Source organism: Siphateles boraxobius, unplaced genomic scaffold, assembly GCF_051911475.1.
Source record: "Siphateles boraxobius isolate OS27281-9 unplaced genomic scaffold, OSU_SipBor_1 22, whole genome shotgun sequence".
NCBI classification, from domain to species: Eukaryota; Metazoa; Chordata; class Actinopteri; order Cypriniformes; family Leuciscidae; genus Siphateles; species Siphateles boraxobius.
Genome location: NW_027508833.1, coordinates 4012520 through 4027940, shown reverse-complemented (window position 1 = coordinate 4027940; position 15421 = coordinate 4012520). Strand labels below are relative to the sequence as shown.

Here is a 15421-nt window from a genome sequence, read left to right as displayed (position 1 = left end):
TGACTAGAAGACGCTGGTTTCTGCGCTGCAAATCTATGCTACAAATTCCTTTATCAAACTTTTCAATCAATTATAGTATTTTTTGACCTTGGATGCAGGTAAACCAGTTGTAGGAGACCTTTAAAATAGCACATTAGGGGCACTTTAGATAACAGTGTTGTACTGAATTGTATTTAAAAATACATTCTTCACATAAAAATACATGTTTCACATGCTTGTGATTGTCTTGCCCATAGATTCCCATTGTAAATGCATTACTGCATTACTTTTTGTTTTGAAAAATTCAGGGATTAATCGAAATTGAGCTCAAGTTCAATTGAGAAGTTTTATTAACAATTTTTACTACCACAAGCCATTTCAAAACATTGAGTGCATATTCTGGAACTCTTTGGCTTTGAGTGACATGCTACCCTCATGTCTGTCTTTTCCAATTTTCCTCACTCCTCTGTCTGTCTCTGCACTCCACTCCTCTCTCTCACCATGTGAAGGCAGGGCGTAGTCAGGTAAGAAGATCAAAAAAAAGTGTCATTTGTTGAGAATATAACCAGTTTCATGTGCCTCCTCCTCTCATGCTCTTCGGATGTTTGCTAAGCCGCATGGCAATAGCCATCAAATCCATAAACCCATGTACCTTTCCCTGAACTGAACCATAAAACCGCATGTCGCTAAGTTTTTGCTCTTATTTTAAACTCAATATGCTTTAAAAGCAGGTAATTTAAGTCTTAAATTAGAGTAGACGGCACAGCATTATGTTAAGTGCTTTGTTGTCAGATATTTTGTCATTGCTTTGAAGTGACTTTATTACTGCTATCCCACGCTATTTATTTAAAGAGTAATGCTGCTTATTTGGCTGCTGGGGACTTTGCTCATGCTTTGCTCCCTGCATTCTCTCTCAAGACGATTAAAGGATTAGTTCACCCAAAAACGACAATTATGTCATCATTTACCTTCATGCGGTTTCACTTTCTTCCATTTATTACTTTCTTCCATGTAAGACAAGGAGAAATTTAAAATAATGTAGTTGGCTCTCAGTATCCCCGCCACCCCACATAGAACAAGTGGTTTGGAAGATGGATGGATGCATTCTTTTCCATGCGATGACAATAAATGTGGACTGATGCTTTTCAAGCTTCAAAAAAGTGTCATGAAACATGACTCATGCACAGAGCCGGATTAAATAAATGGACTACACTAGGCAGGCTGCATTTTTTTGGGCCCCCCTCCATCTATGTTGTTTATGAATTGAAATCTGAAGCTTACCAAAGTTACTTATAAAAGTTAATTCACATTTTACATAGCCTAGTCTTTGGTTACAAATTGGTTGTTTGTATGTCAAAATAAGTCATGTGTTGTATATTAAACAGTATCTCAGACTATTTTTTGATATTCATTATTTATACGTCATTACACGACTCTATTAAATGCTATTAAATTATCCTCATCTTATCCATTGGGAGTGTCATTGTTAAGGCAGTAGTACCAGTAAATAACCAATAAATAACCAATGTCAGTAAACTATGTAAACAGAGCAAATAAGTTTATCTTATTTGCTCTGTTTACATTTAATCAACACATTTAATTAAGATTTTCTGCAAAATGCAATACCTTACAACATTTATAAATGTTGTAATTAAGAACAAGAAGGCAAACATGACCCCTTCACATTCATCAAGACCATTTAGAAACTGTCTAACAATAAATAATAATAAATATAAGGATGGAGTATTTAAACTATGGAAAACTCAAGGTATTCAGACAATTAAAGACTTGTATATGGATAGAAAACTTCTTACATTTCAAGAATTGTGTGATAAACACCAGATTCCCTCAAAACATTTTTTTTCAATATTCACAACTTAAAAGTTTTATGTCTTCCAGGTCTACAGATATTATGTACATTCCCAAACTGTTCATTAATAGAGGAAATGATTGGAAAAAGAGGTGAAAAGGGACAATTGTCAAAATATTATAATTTAATAATGTCTCACTCTAAAGAGTCTGCTGTAGACAAATTAAACGCATGGAGGAAAGACATTCAAGAAGAAATAGAGGAATTTGAATGGACTGAAGCATGTTTAAAGGCGCAAAACAAATCATAAACACGCAGCTTAAATTATTAGAGTATAAATGGTTGACAAGGGTTTATATAATACCTGAAAAACTCAATCATATGTCTAGCAATATTCCTGATATATGTACAAAATGCCAAAATTATAAAGGAACTCTAATTCACTGTCTATGGGAATGTTCTGATATACAGAAGTTCTGGAACGATGTCATAAACTGTTTGTCAGAACTGTTTAATCTTAAAATATCACTTTGTGCGAAACTTTGTGTACTGTTGTTGACGGCGCCACAGCGTCTTCCGCCGCATTTCCCGACGCATCTTCCACGGCGTCTTCGGGCCGTGTCTCCGGGCCTGGCTCGGCCTCTGGCTCTGCTGACTCGAGCAGGTTCACAGCTGTCGGAGAGCTGCCCGACAGAAACTTCTGTAAAGCCCCCCGCTGTCTCTTCTTTTGTTCCTCTTCATTTTTTTTCTTTTTACGTTTTGCCGCACCCGAAAGCATATTGAATGTTAGCCTACTCAAAACACACCTGCCTGCTAGCTTTGTTGTCCCGCTCTGACCGCCGCTGATGTCCCCTCGGACTTAACTGGCTGGCGCGGTGGCGCCTCTATATATATATACAGTCATGGGCTGGCGTTAATGTGACGTAATGTATGATGTATGATAATGTCTATGGTTAAGATAAACATCATCACTATTTTTAGTTAAATAATAAATATTGAAATAAATTGTTGATAGGACATTTGCACATTTTTTTATTTTTTTATTTTTGTCCCTCTGTCTGGGCCCCATCCCGCCATTGGGCCCTAGGCACGTGCCTAGTTTGCCTTTGCGTTAATCCGGCTCGGCTCATGCACTACATTGCAAAGTTTATACAGCCATTCTTTATCTTTGTTTGAGGAAGAGATCAAATGTAATTAGTTATTCATTAATAATCTTCAACTCTTGTTGAAGGATCAGTCTGATTAGTGAACGAATCATTCAGACTTTCTTTTGTAAACTGGACCAAATTTATTAAAAAGATCTGCCCGGTTGCATAAAGCATCTTAAGTGTAATTTTCCCTTAAGTTCGCCCTTATGTTTCCCTTAAACCTAAGGGTGTTGCAGAAAAAAAACCTTAAGTGTTACTTAAGGGTTTCTTTAAGTGAAACGTCATAAACACTTAGAATTTCTGAAGATCTGAAAACAAGAACAACAACAAAGATTTGTTTATGAATCTGACATCGTCCCTTATAAAAAAGAACACTTTAACACACTTTTAAAAGGAGTACTTATAACAGAAATAATATACTTATAAAGAATATACTCAAGTGCGAATTGATTTTAATGTTAAATACATTTATTTAAACTTAAGTGTTTTTTGACCCACTTAAGTAGGACTTGAGTACTTCTTTATTTATAATTTCACTTTTATTGTATTTGAAATATATTTAAAATGTTTTGTTGAATGTACTGAAAAGTTGTTGTTCTATTGAAACAACAGGATACTTATCTCAGGAGCGTACATGAACGTGTCAAGGAGAGCTAGGTGAACAACTTAAAGTTGGTCTGTTCCTCACAAAGAGCTATTGTACAGCTATAACATATTTGGAATATAGCACACAAATTATATGTACCACTTTTATGACACTTTTCATGGTGTCTTTTCTCTTTTTGTCATTTTGAAGCTTGGCAACCTAGGTCCTCCTTTAGTTTCATTATATTAAAGAGACTGGCCAAGATATTCAAAAATTCACCTTTTGTGTTATAAGGAAGAAAGAAAGTCATAGTGGTTTGAAACAACATGGCATTGAGTAAGAATTTTGGGTGTACTATTCCTTGCAAGTGTAAGGAAATGATCCTATTTACTGAGCTGATTCTAGACAAAGCTCGTCTCTTGCTTGACTTGCTCTATATGTCATTCTGTGTTTTGGCATATGCTGTCAAGTGAACATGAATACATTTTTGTTGTATTTTGTTTTGTGTTCTTAGTGTCCATGTGTTGTGCTTCTTTGTTTTTTGGAACACTTGAAGGAACTGCTCAACTGACACTTCTAATGTTTTCTCTCTCTCTGTTAATGCTGCTTTTAAAGGGGCTCAAGGTAAGACTAGACGGATCCCTTACACCTCATTCTACCTGACACTTTTAGGATTTTGTCTCACATGTAAACTTTTCATTTTAGTTTTACAAAAGTTTCACACAAACGTTTATCGTACATCACAAACTGTCTGATATAGAGCTGACTCAGTATCTTTGTTTTTAGTATTTGGTCACATGTTACAGTGAAACGTGAAGTGAAATGTAACCATGCCAGATGTCTAGTGTCCTTTTCACCAGTCACTGCCTGACCTTATCACTGCTGTAAGTTTGATTGTTGCAGTGTTTTGTCTTTGGATGCAGACCCCCAGTGAGCAGGGCTCCACCAATGCCAGAGAAACTACAGACCAACAACGTGGGCAAGAAAAAGAGGCCTATTGAAGTGAGTGATGAGGAGTTTCCTTTCCTTTCCCTTCCCTTCCCTTCCCTTCCCTTCCCTTCCCTTCCCTGTCTTATATCGTACTTTCCTTTCTATTCCATTCCTTTCCCTTCCCTTCCCTGTCTTATATCGTACTTTCCTTCCTTTCCCTTCCCTTCCCTTCCCTTCCCTTCCCTTCCCTTCCCTTCTCTTCTCTTCTCTTCCCTTCCCTTCTCTTCCCTTCCATGTCTTATATCGTACTTTCCTTCCTTTCCCTTCCTTTCCCTTCCCTTCCCTTCTCTTCTCTTCTCTTCTCTTCTCTTCTCTTCCCTTCCCTTCCCTTCCCTTCCCTTCCCTTCCCTTCCCTTCCCTTCTCTTCCCTTCCTTTCCCTTCCCTTCCCTTCCCTTCCCTTCCCTTCCCTGTCTTATATTGTACTTTCCTTTTCCCTTCTCTTCCCTTCCCTTCCCTTCTCTTCCCTTCCCTTCCCTTCTCTTCTCTTCTCTTCCCTTCCCTTCCCTTCCCTTCCCTTCCATGTCTTATATCATACTTTCCTTCCTTTCCCTTCCCTTCCCTTCTCTTTCCTTCCCTTCTCTTCCCTTCCCTTCCTTTCCCTTCCCTTCCCTTCTCTTTCCTTCCCTTCCCTTCTCTTCCCTTCCTTTCCCTTCCCTTCCCTTCTCTTCTCTTCTCTTCTCTTCCCTTCCCTTCCCTTCCCTTCCCTTCCCTTCTCTTCCCTTCGTTTCCCTTCCCTTCCCTTCCCTTCCCTTCCCTTCCCTGTCTTATATTGTACTTTCCTTTTCCCTTCTCTTCCCTTTCCTTCCCTTCTCTTCCCTTCCCTTCTCTTCCCTTCCCTTCCCTTCCCTTCCCTTCCATGTCTTATATCATACTTTCCTTCCTTTCCCTTCCCTTCCCTTCTCTTCCCTTCCCTTCTCTTCCCTTCCCTTCCCTTCCCTTCCCTTCCCTTCCCTTCCATGTCTTATATCGTACTTTCCTTCCCTTCCCTTCCCTTCCCTTCCCTTCCCTTCCCTTCCCTGTCTTATATCATACTTTCCTTTCCCTTCTCTTCCCTTCCCTTCCTTTCCCTTCCCTTCCCTGTCTTATATCGTACTTCTCTTCCTTTCCCTTCCCTTCCTTGTCTTATATCGTACTTTCCTTTCCCTTCCCTTCCTTTCCCTTCCCTTCCCTTCCCTTCCCTGTCTTATATCGTACTTTCCTTTCCCTTCTCTTCCCTTCCCTTCCTTTCCCTTCCCTTCCCTGTCTTATATCGTACTTCTCTTCCTTTCCCTTCCCTTCCTTGTTTTATATCGTACTTTCCCTTCCCTTCCCTTCCCTTCCCTTCCCTGTCTTATATCGTACTTCTCTTCCTTTTCCTTCCCTTCCTTGTCTTATATCGTACTTTCCCTTCCCTTCCCTTCCCTTCCCTGTCTTATATCGTACTTTCCTTTCCCTTCTCTTCCCTTCCCTTCCTTTCCCTTCCCTTCTCTGTCTTATATCGTACTTCTCTTCCTTTCCCTTCCCTTCCTTGTCTTATATCATACTTTCCTTTCCCTTCCCTTCCTTTCCCTTCCCTTCCCTGTCTTATATTGTACTTTCCTTTCCCTTCCCTTTCCTCCCTGTCCTATATTGTATTACACTATCCTATCCTATCCTACCCTGTTCGGTTCTGTCCTGCCATGTTCTGCGATATATTTACAAAATCTCTATCAATTCACCCTTCGCAGGGAGTTTAATTGACAGCCGATCTGACTTTGTTTCAAATCAAAAGTAACCTGGTCTGTCATGTCTTTCGACGCATTGGCAGTGTCCTCTTTACACCACATTGTATTTTTAACTGCGTGAGAACATGTGGCGTGAGAGTGCCATGGATTCTCGGATGTAGCAACAGTAACTAAAGGAGGCGGGTCTTTGCGAACGGTCAATTGACACTTGAACCAGGATATACCCTAACTCCTTCCTGGGGAGGCGCACCCAAGCTTTGAAAACCCCTGGTATAGACTGATATACTTTACTATACTATATTGTAGTGTACAGTACTATTCTTACTTTTCTATGCAGTTCTACTCAATGCTGTACTATTTTCATATACTGTACTATCTATACTATACTGTACTATACTATACTATACTAATAAATGACTTAGTAGTGTACCTTTTCAATCTATTAAAGACTGCTCTGTCCCTCAGTGGTTAGATGATCTTCCTAACCGTTCTTGATTGCCCTTTGACATCCTGAGAGTCAGATACTTTCAGCTGTTGTCATGGATACGACCTCAGACACCCCCCTTTGACTCTCTCTGCAGGACCTGGTGCTTGAACTGGTGTTTGGTTACCGTGGCAACGACTGCCGTAACAATGTGCATTATCTTAATGAGGGGGCGGACATCATTTACCACACTGCCTCAGTAGGGGTCGTCCTAAACTTGACAACAGGTGGGGAGAAAACTCATAGATGCCTGCCGTATGTGATGCATGTTTCATATTTTAATGCGCCAGAGTGGGCGTAAGTGATTAGATATGGATTTTATTCATCAAGTTCTTTCAAACAGGCATAAAGACGTGACAAAAATGTTGTTGAGCATCATTATGGGTTTTTTTTCTTTCTGTTTGTTTGCCGTCAGCATGCCAGAGCTTCTATTTGGATCACAGTGATGATATTCTGTGCCTGACTATTAATCAGCACCCAAAGTTCCCCAATGTGGTGGCAACTGGCCAAGTAGGTATGTTTGTGAAAACATTCAGCCTCTCTTCTCACTTTGACTGCCATGGTATCAGCTTTGTCCTGGACATTTCTCAAAAAAAATGAACAAATAAGACAATGACATACAGTTAGAGTATAGAGCTATATAAAATAACATAGAAAAGCATAGCTTAGCATAGCATAGTTGGTCTTGGAAGAATTTAATGAGAAATAAGTTCACATTGAAATAGTATTTGACCGCAGACTTTGGTATCTTGGCATATCTAATCAAGGTGTGAGGAATTTTTGAGGAAACATGTATGAGATTACTTGAATTAATTCCTCAAGATTGTATTGCCATTTGCACATATTGCTAACCCTAACTTTATTTAAAAAATAAATAAAAACATTTTATTTTATTTTTGAGTTTGGACAGTGTGGTACTACACCTTTGAAAACAGTACTTTTTTGCACCAATGGAGTTAAAAATTATAATTTTTTTAGAGTTTTCCTCCTACCATGTTTAACTGCTATTGTTGTTCACTTAGGTGATGCTGGTGATATGTCAGGTAGGAGACTTTTACCTTTAATTAATAAAACATGACCATTAATAAAACATACATACAAACAAACAAACAGATTGCCATGGAAAACTGTCCCAAACCAGCACTTCATTATTGAGTTATTAGCATACTTAAAGTACTCTTATGAGCAAATGATGTGAAAAATGCTTTCAAATATGTGAAAATGCTTTGGAATATAGTCATATTAGATTACATATCTGAGCAACAGTGGATAAATCAATTCTCTCTGTATTTGCAGCCACGTCTCCTTCTATCCACGTGTGGGAAGCCATGAACAAACAGACCCTCTCTGTGCTGCGCTGCCATCATTCTCGGGGCGTTTGCTCTGTAAGCTTTAGTGCCACCGGTAAACTGCTGCTTTCTGTGGGTCTGGACCCCCAACACACCCTCACCATCTGGAAGTGGCAGGAAGGTACAGACCAACCAACCAGCAGCATCCCGTCTGCTTTCATGGGTTTTTATATCGGGTTTGTTACCTGTTTGAATTCTTTTTGAAGGTGCCAAAGTAGCTAGTCGGGCCGGTCACACCCAGCGGATCTTTGTGGCAGAGTTTCGACCTGATTCGGACACTCAGTTTGTGTCAGTGGGGATTAAACATGTGCGCTTCTGGACGCTGGCCGGCAAGGCCCTGCTCAGTAATAAAGGAGTGCTGAGCTCCATTGAGGACGCCCGTATGCAGACCATGCTTTCTGTGGCATTTGGAGCTGTAAGTATTCTTCTTTTTCTACATGATGTTCATCTCTTCTTGTAATTGTTTTTAGGGAGGGAGAGATTAAGGTGTAGTTCACCCAGAATAAAAAATATCTTGGTGTTCCAAACCAATACAAAATGAGATTTTGCAGAATGCTTTTAATAAAATGAAAGCAAATGGGAAATGATAACGTCAAACTCCAAAAATAAGCACTACCATTGAAAAGTTTGGGGTCGGTAAGATTTGTTTTTAAAAAAAGTCTCTCACCTTTTATTTGCTACCTTTTATTTGATAAAAAATTGTGAAATATTTCTGTTGTTTATTACTATCAATGCTGAAAACAGTTGTGCTGCTTAAAGTGCCCCTATTATGCTATTTTAAAGGTTCCTAATTTTGTTTTTGAGGTCATCTACAATAGGTTTACATCCATCCAAGATAAAAAAAAAAGATTCAGCCTTCTTTCCGTCTACTCTGCTCTGATTGGTCAGACGGCCCAGTCTGTTGTGATTGGTCTACTATTTACAGCGCGTGTCAGAAACTAAACGACCATTACCATATCTGTATTTCAGCTCCGGAGGCTTCCTCAGCACTTGTATACGCAGTGATATGAACAGTAATGTTGGTGTCGGTTTTACAGTACCGGATGCATTTTAAGCTCAAAAAGCTCTAAAAAAAAACCAATATCATGTCACAATCAAAACACATCTTCTCGACATGTCGAAAAAAAACTAAATCAATCTGTTTCAGTCCTTAGCAACAACTACAGTGTTTGAATGTGGGTTATAGACGTTGCGGGCAGCCAATAAAGACCATAGGCTGGTATTATGCAAATTTGTTACAAACCTACATAGGCTTGAACAGGAAATTAGGCTGGAATTATTGACAGCTCATTTCTTGTTGATGCATCCTTGCTGAATAAGACTATTAATTTTCTTTCTTTTCTTTTTTTTTAAAACAAGAAAACAAAAAGTAACTGACCCCAAACAGTAACTGTTTTTATTTTTTCCGGTGAACTATAACTTTAACTGAATGTGTGTGAGTAGGTATTTATGTACATACATGCATACGTGTCCATTTGTGCATTTGTTTGTGCACTTGTGTGTCAGAGCTTAAACGGACAAGATGTTAAGTCAAGAAGTAATTCAAAAAACTTGTTAATGATTATATTTAACCTAAAAAAAAATCTCATTTCACACTTCTAAAGATTCAGGGTAAAAGGATGTGAAAATGCTGTGCTTTGCCATGTTTGTGCTGTTGTTTTCTTAGAGGTCACTAGATTAGTGCAGGTTTGTTTTCTTTTCAGAATAACTTGACATTTACAGGTACCATTAGTGGAGATGTGTGTGTGTGGAAGGAACACATTCTAGTGAGAATCGTTGCTAAGGCTCACACTGGACCTGTGTTCACCATGTACACCACATTACGTGACGGGCTCATTGTGACGGGAGGCAAAGAACGACCGTAAGTGGCATGACCTTTACAACTATCTATACCCAAGGTATTTTGTTTTCTGAATTTGCATTGAAGTTCTGAAAAGACGCTGTAGAAAATGGTGATATTTGTGTTGGCTGCCCTCTGCAGGTCTAAGGAGGGAGGTGCGCTGAAACTGTGGGATCAGGAGTTGAAGAGATGCAGAGCCTTCAGACTGGAGACGGGCCAGATCATAGACTGTGTCCGCTCTGTCTGCAGGGGCAAGGTACAGTGCTTATACAAAATCAATACATTATAGACTAGAGGATGGACACTACTGGACCTCTGACAGTACATTTTGGTCAGCAGTCATTAAAAAGTTTAGCAGATGTGTGACCCACTTTTATTTATTTATTGATTTACAAATGTTTGATCTCATGTGTTTTTAAAAGATTTACTCCCCTGAATTATGCCTTGTATGGGATGCTGGTGTGCATATGTAATTAATAACTCAACAACTCACCCACGATTTTTCATGATAGATAGAAAGATAGATAGATAGATAGATAGATAGATAGATAGATAGATAGATAGATAGATAGATAGATAGTTAGATAGATAGATAGATAGATAATGCCGTATCAAATAAATAATTATCAAATAAATGCCGTAATGATGCTGAAAACTCAGTTTCGCATCACATAAATTACATTTAAAATATATTAAATTAGAAAATAGTTATTTTAAATTGTAATAATATTGCACAATATTACTGTGTAAGTAATAAATGCAGCCTTGATGAGCATAAGAGACTTCTTTCAAAAACATTAAAAAAAATCTTACAGACCCCAAACTTTTAAACAGTTGATATAGATAGATAGATCAGGGGCAGTAAGATTTTTTAAAAGCACTTAATACTTATAAAACTATAATACCTTAATAATTATTCAGCAAGGGCACATTAAACAAATCAAACGTGACAGTAAAGACATTTATCTGGCAAAAAAATGTATATATCAAATAAATGCTGTTCTTTTGAACTTTCTATTAATCAAAGAATCAGCAACTTTTTTCAAAATAATTATAAGAAATGTTTCTTGAGCATCAAATTGTTAGCAAAAATGCTATAGGAAAAAGAGAATACATAAAAAAGAGATTACAAAAAAAATTGCTAAGGAGATTCCATTGAGATTTTGAATTTGTCTTAAGAAAGTGGAAACAAAAGAAATAAAATGACATTTCTGTTGCCAGTTAGAACCAACTAGCCTTGGTCAACCATCTTCATCATAGAGATTATGCTGGTTAATAAGCTTTTTCCTCCACCAGTTAGCCCAGTGGTGTTATGGTACCCAGTGTCCTCTTGCTTGATTCTTTAGGGGAAGATTCTCGTAGGCACTCGGAACGCTGAGATCATTGAGGTTGGTGAGAAGAATGCAGCCTGTAACATCCTGGTTAATGGCCACATGGACGGTCCTATCTGGGGTGTTGGAGCTCATCCCACGCGAGACGTCTTCCTGTCTGCTGCAGAGGACGGCACTGTGCGCCTGTGGGACATTTCAGAGAGGGTACATTTTATAATGCCTGTGCATACTCAATCATTTTTTTCTGAAATACAAGCTTATTCAAATGCTTTCTTGTATGGAAAAACAGAAAATGCTCAATAAAGTGAACCTCGGTCATCCTGCGCGCACGGTCAGCTACAACCCAGAGGGCGACATGGTGGCCATCGGCATGAAGAACGGAGAGTTCATCATCCTCCTCGTCACCTCACTCAAGATCTGGGGGAAGAAGAGAGATCGGCGCTCTGCCATACAAGATATCAGGTCAGACTTATGTATTATTTTATATTGTAAACATGCATAATAATCCAAGCCACTAAAAATAATTACCCGTAAATCCATTTTCCACTTCAAATTCTTAAGTCGCAATTATGAGATACTAAAATTATTTTTACTCTGAGGCAGAAACAAGCTTCTATAGGTAAATGCTATTTGAAGTCCTGGGTATACTTAATTTTCTGCGTTCCTCTCCGTCTCGTGCACAGTTGAGAGCATGAGTATACCGCAAAGTATACATTTTTTGGCCGTGAGCACAGAAAGACGCATTCAGCACATGCGCACTATCTAGTGGACTTTTTCAAGTGCTCAAGTCACTCGAACATGCGCTGTTGTATGCATACCGTCCAAAATTGGGCTACTTGTGGACGTGTGCACGGACTTCCACGGACCGTCGCGATGATGGAAATGACGTCATGTGGACAGCGTGCGGACTGTCGCAGAATGTATACTTTGGGCTTAATTCTACCCTTAAAGGACAAGTTCGGTATTTTACACTTAAAGCCCTGTTTTAAGATCGTTTCTGATGAAATGGAACGGTTAAGATTGAAATTTGTACCGAGAATTTTCGGTTTCTGTGGTAGCCCCATCAAAAATGGTTGCATAGGTTCACTGGAACAATCCTTCCTAAAACGCATTAAACTTTAGTTTACAAAGACGTGAAACTCACCGAGTGGTCTGGGGTGTTCAATGACAAGCTCACGCAAAAATTGCTGCAAAAGATGCTTTCCAACAGGTTTATTCTGAGTTTTTGTCCAACTCCATTGACTTGTATTGGATGTTCTGTGAGGTACGGTATTACTCCGCCACTGGAAACGCAAATGGGGTTGTTTGTATTCTTTCTGTAGTTATGCAGTCGCGGTATCGTAGGCTACGCTATCCAAACATTTTTAAAAGATCAAAGCTATCCGTGTTAACTTGGAAATGGATCTCGAGACATTTGTATGGGACGATGATGGTTTTGAAATCGCCCCATTATTAGCGGTTTCAAATAAGACAGCGATCTTCTGCTTCTTCTGTGTATTCAATGAAATACAAGTGGTTTGCTTGCAATTGGCAAAGGTGCATTATCGCCACCAACTGGGCTGGAGTGTCTATTATTCAAGCTCTCAACGGAAGAATGTCCGGTTGTGAGGCGTTGGAAAAATAGGTCCACACACAACGAATTGTAAAACACCTGTTGGAAAGCATCTTTTGCAACGATTTTTGCGTGAGCATGATTGATGAATGATTTTTCCAGTGAACCTATGAAACCATTGTGGAGGTGGGGGGGGGGGCTACCACAGAAACCGAAAATTTTAATCTTAACCGTTCTATTTCATCAGAAACGATCTTAAAACAGGGCTTTAAGTGTAAAATACCGAACTTGTCCTTTAATAATGGTTCATTGCAACAACTACAGTTTCTTTTCCTGCAGGTTCAGTCCAGACTCACGCTACCTGGCTGTGGGTTCCAGTGAGAACGCTGTGGATTTTTATGACCTGACTTTAGGACCGCAGCTCAACCGCATCAACTGCTGTAGGGACATCCCTAGCTTCGTCATGCAGATGGATTTTTCTGCGGACAGCTGCTATGTGCAGGTACAGCATGTTGGCTTGTGTGTGTGTGTGTGTGTGTGTGTGTGTGTGTGTGTGTGTGTGTGTGTGTGTGTGTGTGTGTGTGTGTGTGTGTGTGTGTGTGTGTGTGAGTGTGTGTGTGTGTGTGTGTGTGTGTGTGTCTGCTTGTTTGTGGAAGAGAATGTGAGCAAAACAATGATAATTGCCTGATTGCCACTTGTGAAAAACAAGTACACTTTAGTATACTTCAAAAAAGAGTATTAATTACAGAAATAATATAAAATTAAAAGAATATACTTGAGTGCAAACTGAATGTAATGATTTGGACACTAAATTGCTTGTTTATTGCATTAAAGGAAAATTTATTGTAGTTTAAATTTATATTAAATGCAATTAGCTGAACTTTAGGTACGTTCATACCGCAAGCCTTAATGGTCAATTCTGATTTATTGCTCAGATCAGACTTTTTTGTTTGTTTTTTGTTTGGCTGTTCACATCATCTTTTAAATGTGGCCAATATCAGAATTGAGTGTGAAGGTCACGATCCTGAACTGACCCGCATACGCAAAAGAACAATAACTAAGATGGCACGCAGCACGCTGTCATATAGAAGTAAACACAGAATTACTGAAGTCAGTGTTCAAGCGTTCATTTATAAGCTGATGTGCCGCTGAAGTCAGTGAATTATTGCGCAGGCGATAAGGAGGACACAGATGATGATGAGGAGCAAGAGAGCAACGTTTTTCTTGTGTATGTTTTGCTTGTATAGAGCGGTCACCGTAATACTCATGAGTTTAACAGCTCACCGTCCCTCCACTGAATAACTTCACTGCCGTCTTCATATTCACTTAGTGACTAAAGAACTACCGGTGTGTGAAATCAGAGTGACTTGTGATTGTTGATCTAGAGTGACGGTACAGTCGCATGAATTCCAGTGTGACTGTTCAGACTGATGTCGCATTGCAAAACTTCCTGTATCTGATTTAGGAAGGGAAGCAGATCAGAATCAAAATATCAGATTCCTTGTGGTTTCTGCTTTTCACACACTTATGAAAAAAACAAAACAATGAAAATGTAATAATTACTTAAATACTAAAATATAAAATTAAAATAAATCACTTACTAGAATCAAAATAAAACACTTGCTAAAAATATATATGTTTTTATTTTACAAATATTTTATTTGTTTACATGTGTCACCTGCGACCGTTAACCAAAACCAGAGAATGGGACAAATGGGATAAAATATTTGTGAATCCCTGCCCTAAGCTGTCCTTTACACAAAGTATGTTATTAAAGGTATAAACAAATAAGGTTCCTCTTCTCCATTTAAAAAAAGTGTTGGTGTTGTAAAGACGTTCTCACAGCTTTAGATCAGCTCTACAGGGCTATTCACTGTGTGCATGTGTTGTTCTCTACAGTTGTCTACTGGTGCTTATAAACGTGTAGTCTATGAGGTGCCTTCTGGGAAGCAAGTCACTGAGCAAGCAGTGATAGACAGAATAACCTGGGCCACATGGACAAGGTAACGCTGCAACGCACCCGCACTTCTCCTCTGGCCAAATGAACAAACACGGTCTGTTTAATTTCACACACCTTAAAATCCAATAGTTCTTCTAACTGACACTTATTAAGTAACTTTCCTTAATATCTTAATTTAATTGTAAAAATCTAGTATTATTTACATACTATGCCTTGTTTACTCAGAAAACCCAAGTTTAGACGAATTGATTGGTTTTGAGTGTCATTTGGTCAAGGAAAGAAAAAAGGTTTTTGAAGTGAGGCAATTCTTACTCATTTCCCAAAGTCATCTTGAATGTTAAATTGTCAAAAATAAGCTGACTTCATAAATCGATTTTCCTCAAATGTTTTTGTTTGAGCTCACCGTTACGGTGATTAGTGTTCCCTTTGGTTGTTCACTTGGAACTTCATATATATGATTGTAATTCTCTTCCTATTGATGCAGCGACGCAACAAGAAATCACTGTTATTTGCTTGCAAAGGAAGGGAAGTAATAAATAGGTTGCTTTTAAAAGGGGGCATAACTAAATCATTGACTAGTTTATTTTTCATGTTTAATAATGATCTTTTTACATTGTATTGCTTACACTTGTGTCATAAACACCTTGTGAAACTTTTAATTGGGTTGATATAATTCCTCTATATTTGT

The 15421-nt window shown here is 38.7% G+C and overlaps 1 protein-coding gene across 2 annotated transcripts in view; it reads left to right on the top strand.

Moving 5' to 3' along the window:
- eml5 (EMAP like 5) overlaps window positions 1-15421 on the top strand; it is a 120087-nt gene that overhangs the window by 100611 nt on the left and 4055 nt on the right. Inside the window, exons 28-40 of one of the 2 annotated variants that reach the window (XM_077238367.1) lie at window positions 489-503; window positions 4447-4525; window positions 6799-6928; window positions 7117-7215; window positions 7724-7744; window positions 7998-8171; window positions 8257-8465; window positions 9754-9911; window positions 10032-10146; window positions 11237-11425; window positions 11511-11683; window positions 13113-13275; window positions 14673-14776. In XM_077238367.1, coding sequence (XP_077094482.1) covers window positions 489-503; window positions 4447-4525; window positions 6799-6928; window positions 7117-7215; window positions 7724-7744; window positions 7998-8171; window positions 8257-8465; window positions 9754-9911; window positions 10032-10146; window positions 11237-11425; window positions 11511-11683; window positions 13113-13275; window positions 14673-14776 — 1629 coding nt within the window. Of the gene's footprint in view, window positions 1-488; window positions 504-4446; window positions 4526-6798; window positions 6929-7116; window positions 7237-7723; window positions 7745-7997; window positions 8172-8256; window positions 8466-9753; window positions 9912-10031; window positions 10147-11236; window positions 11426-11510; window positions 11684-13112; window positions 13276-14672; window positions 14777-15421 lie in introns of both variants that reach the window. The other variant, XM_077238368.1, reaches the window with a different exon arrangement.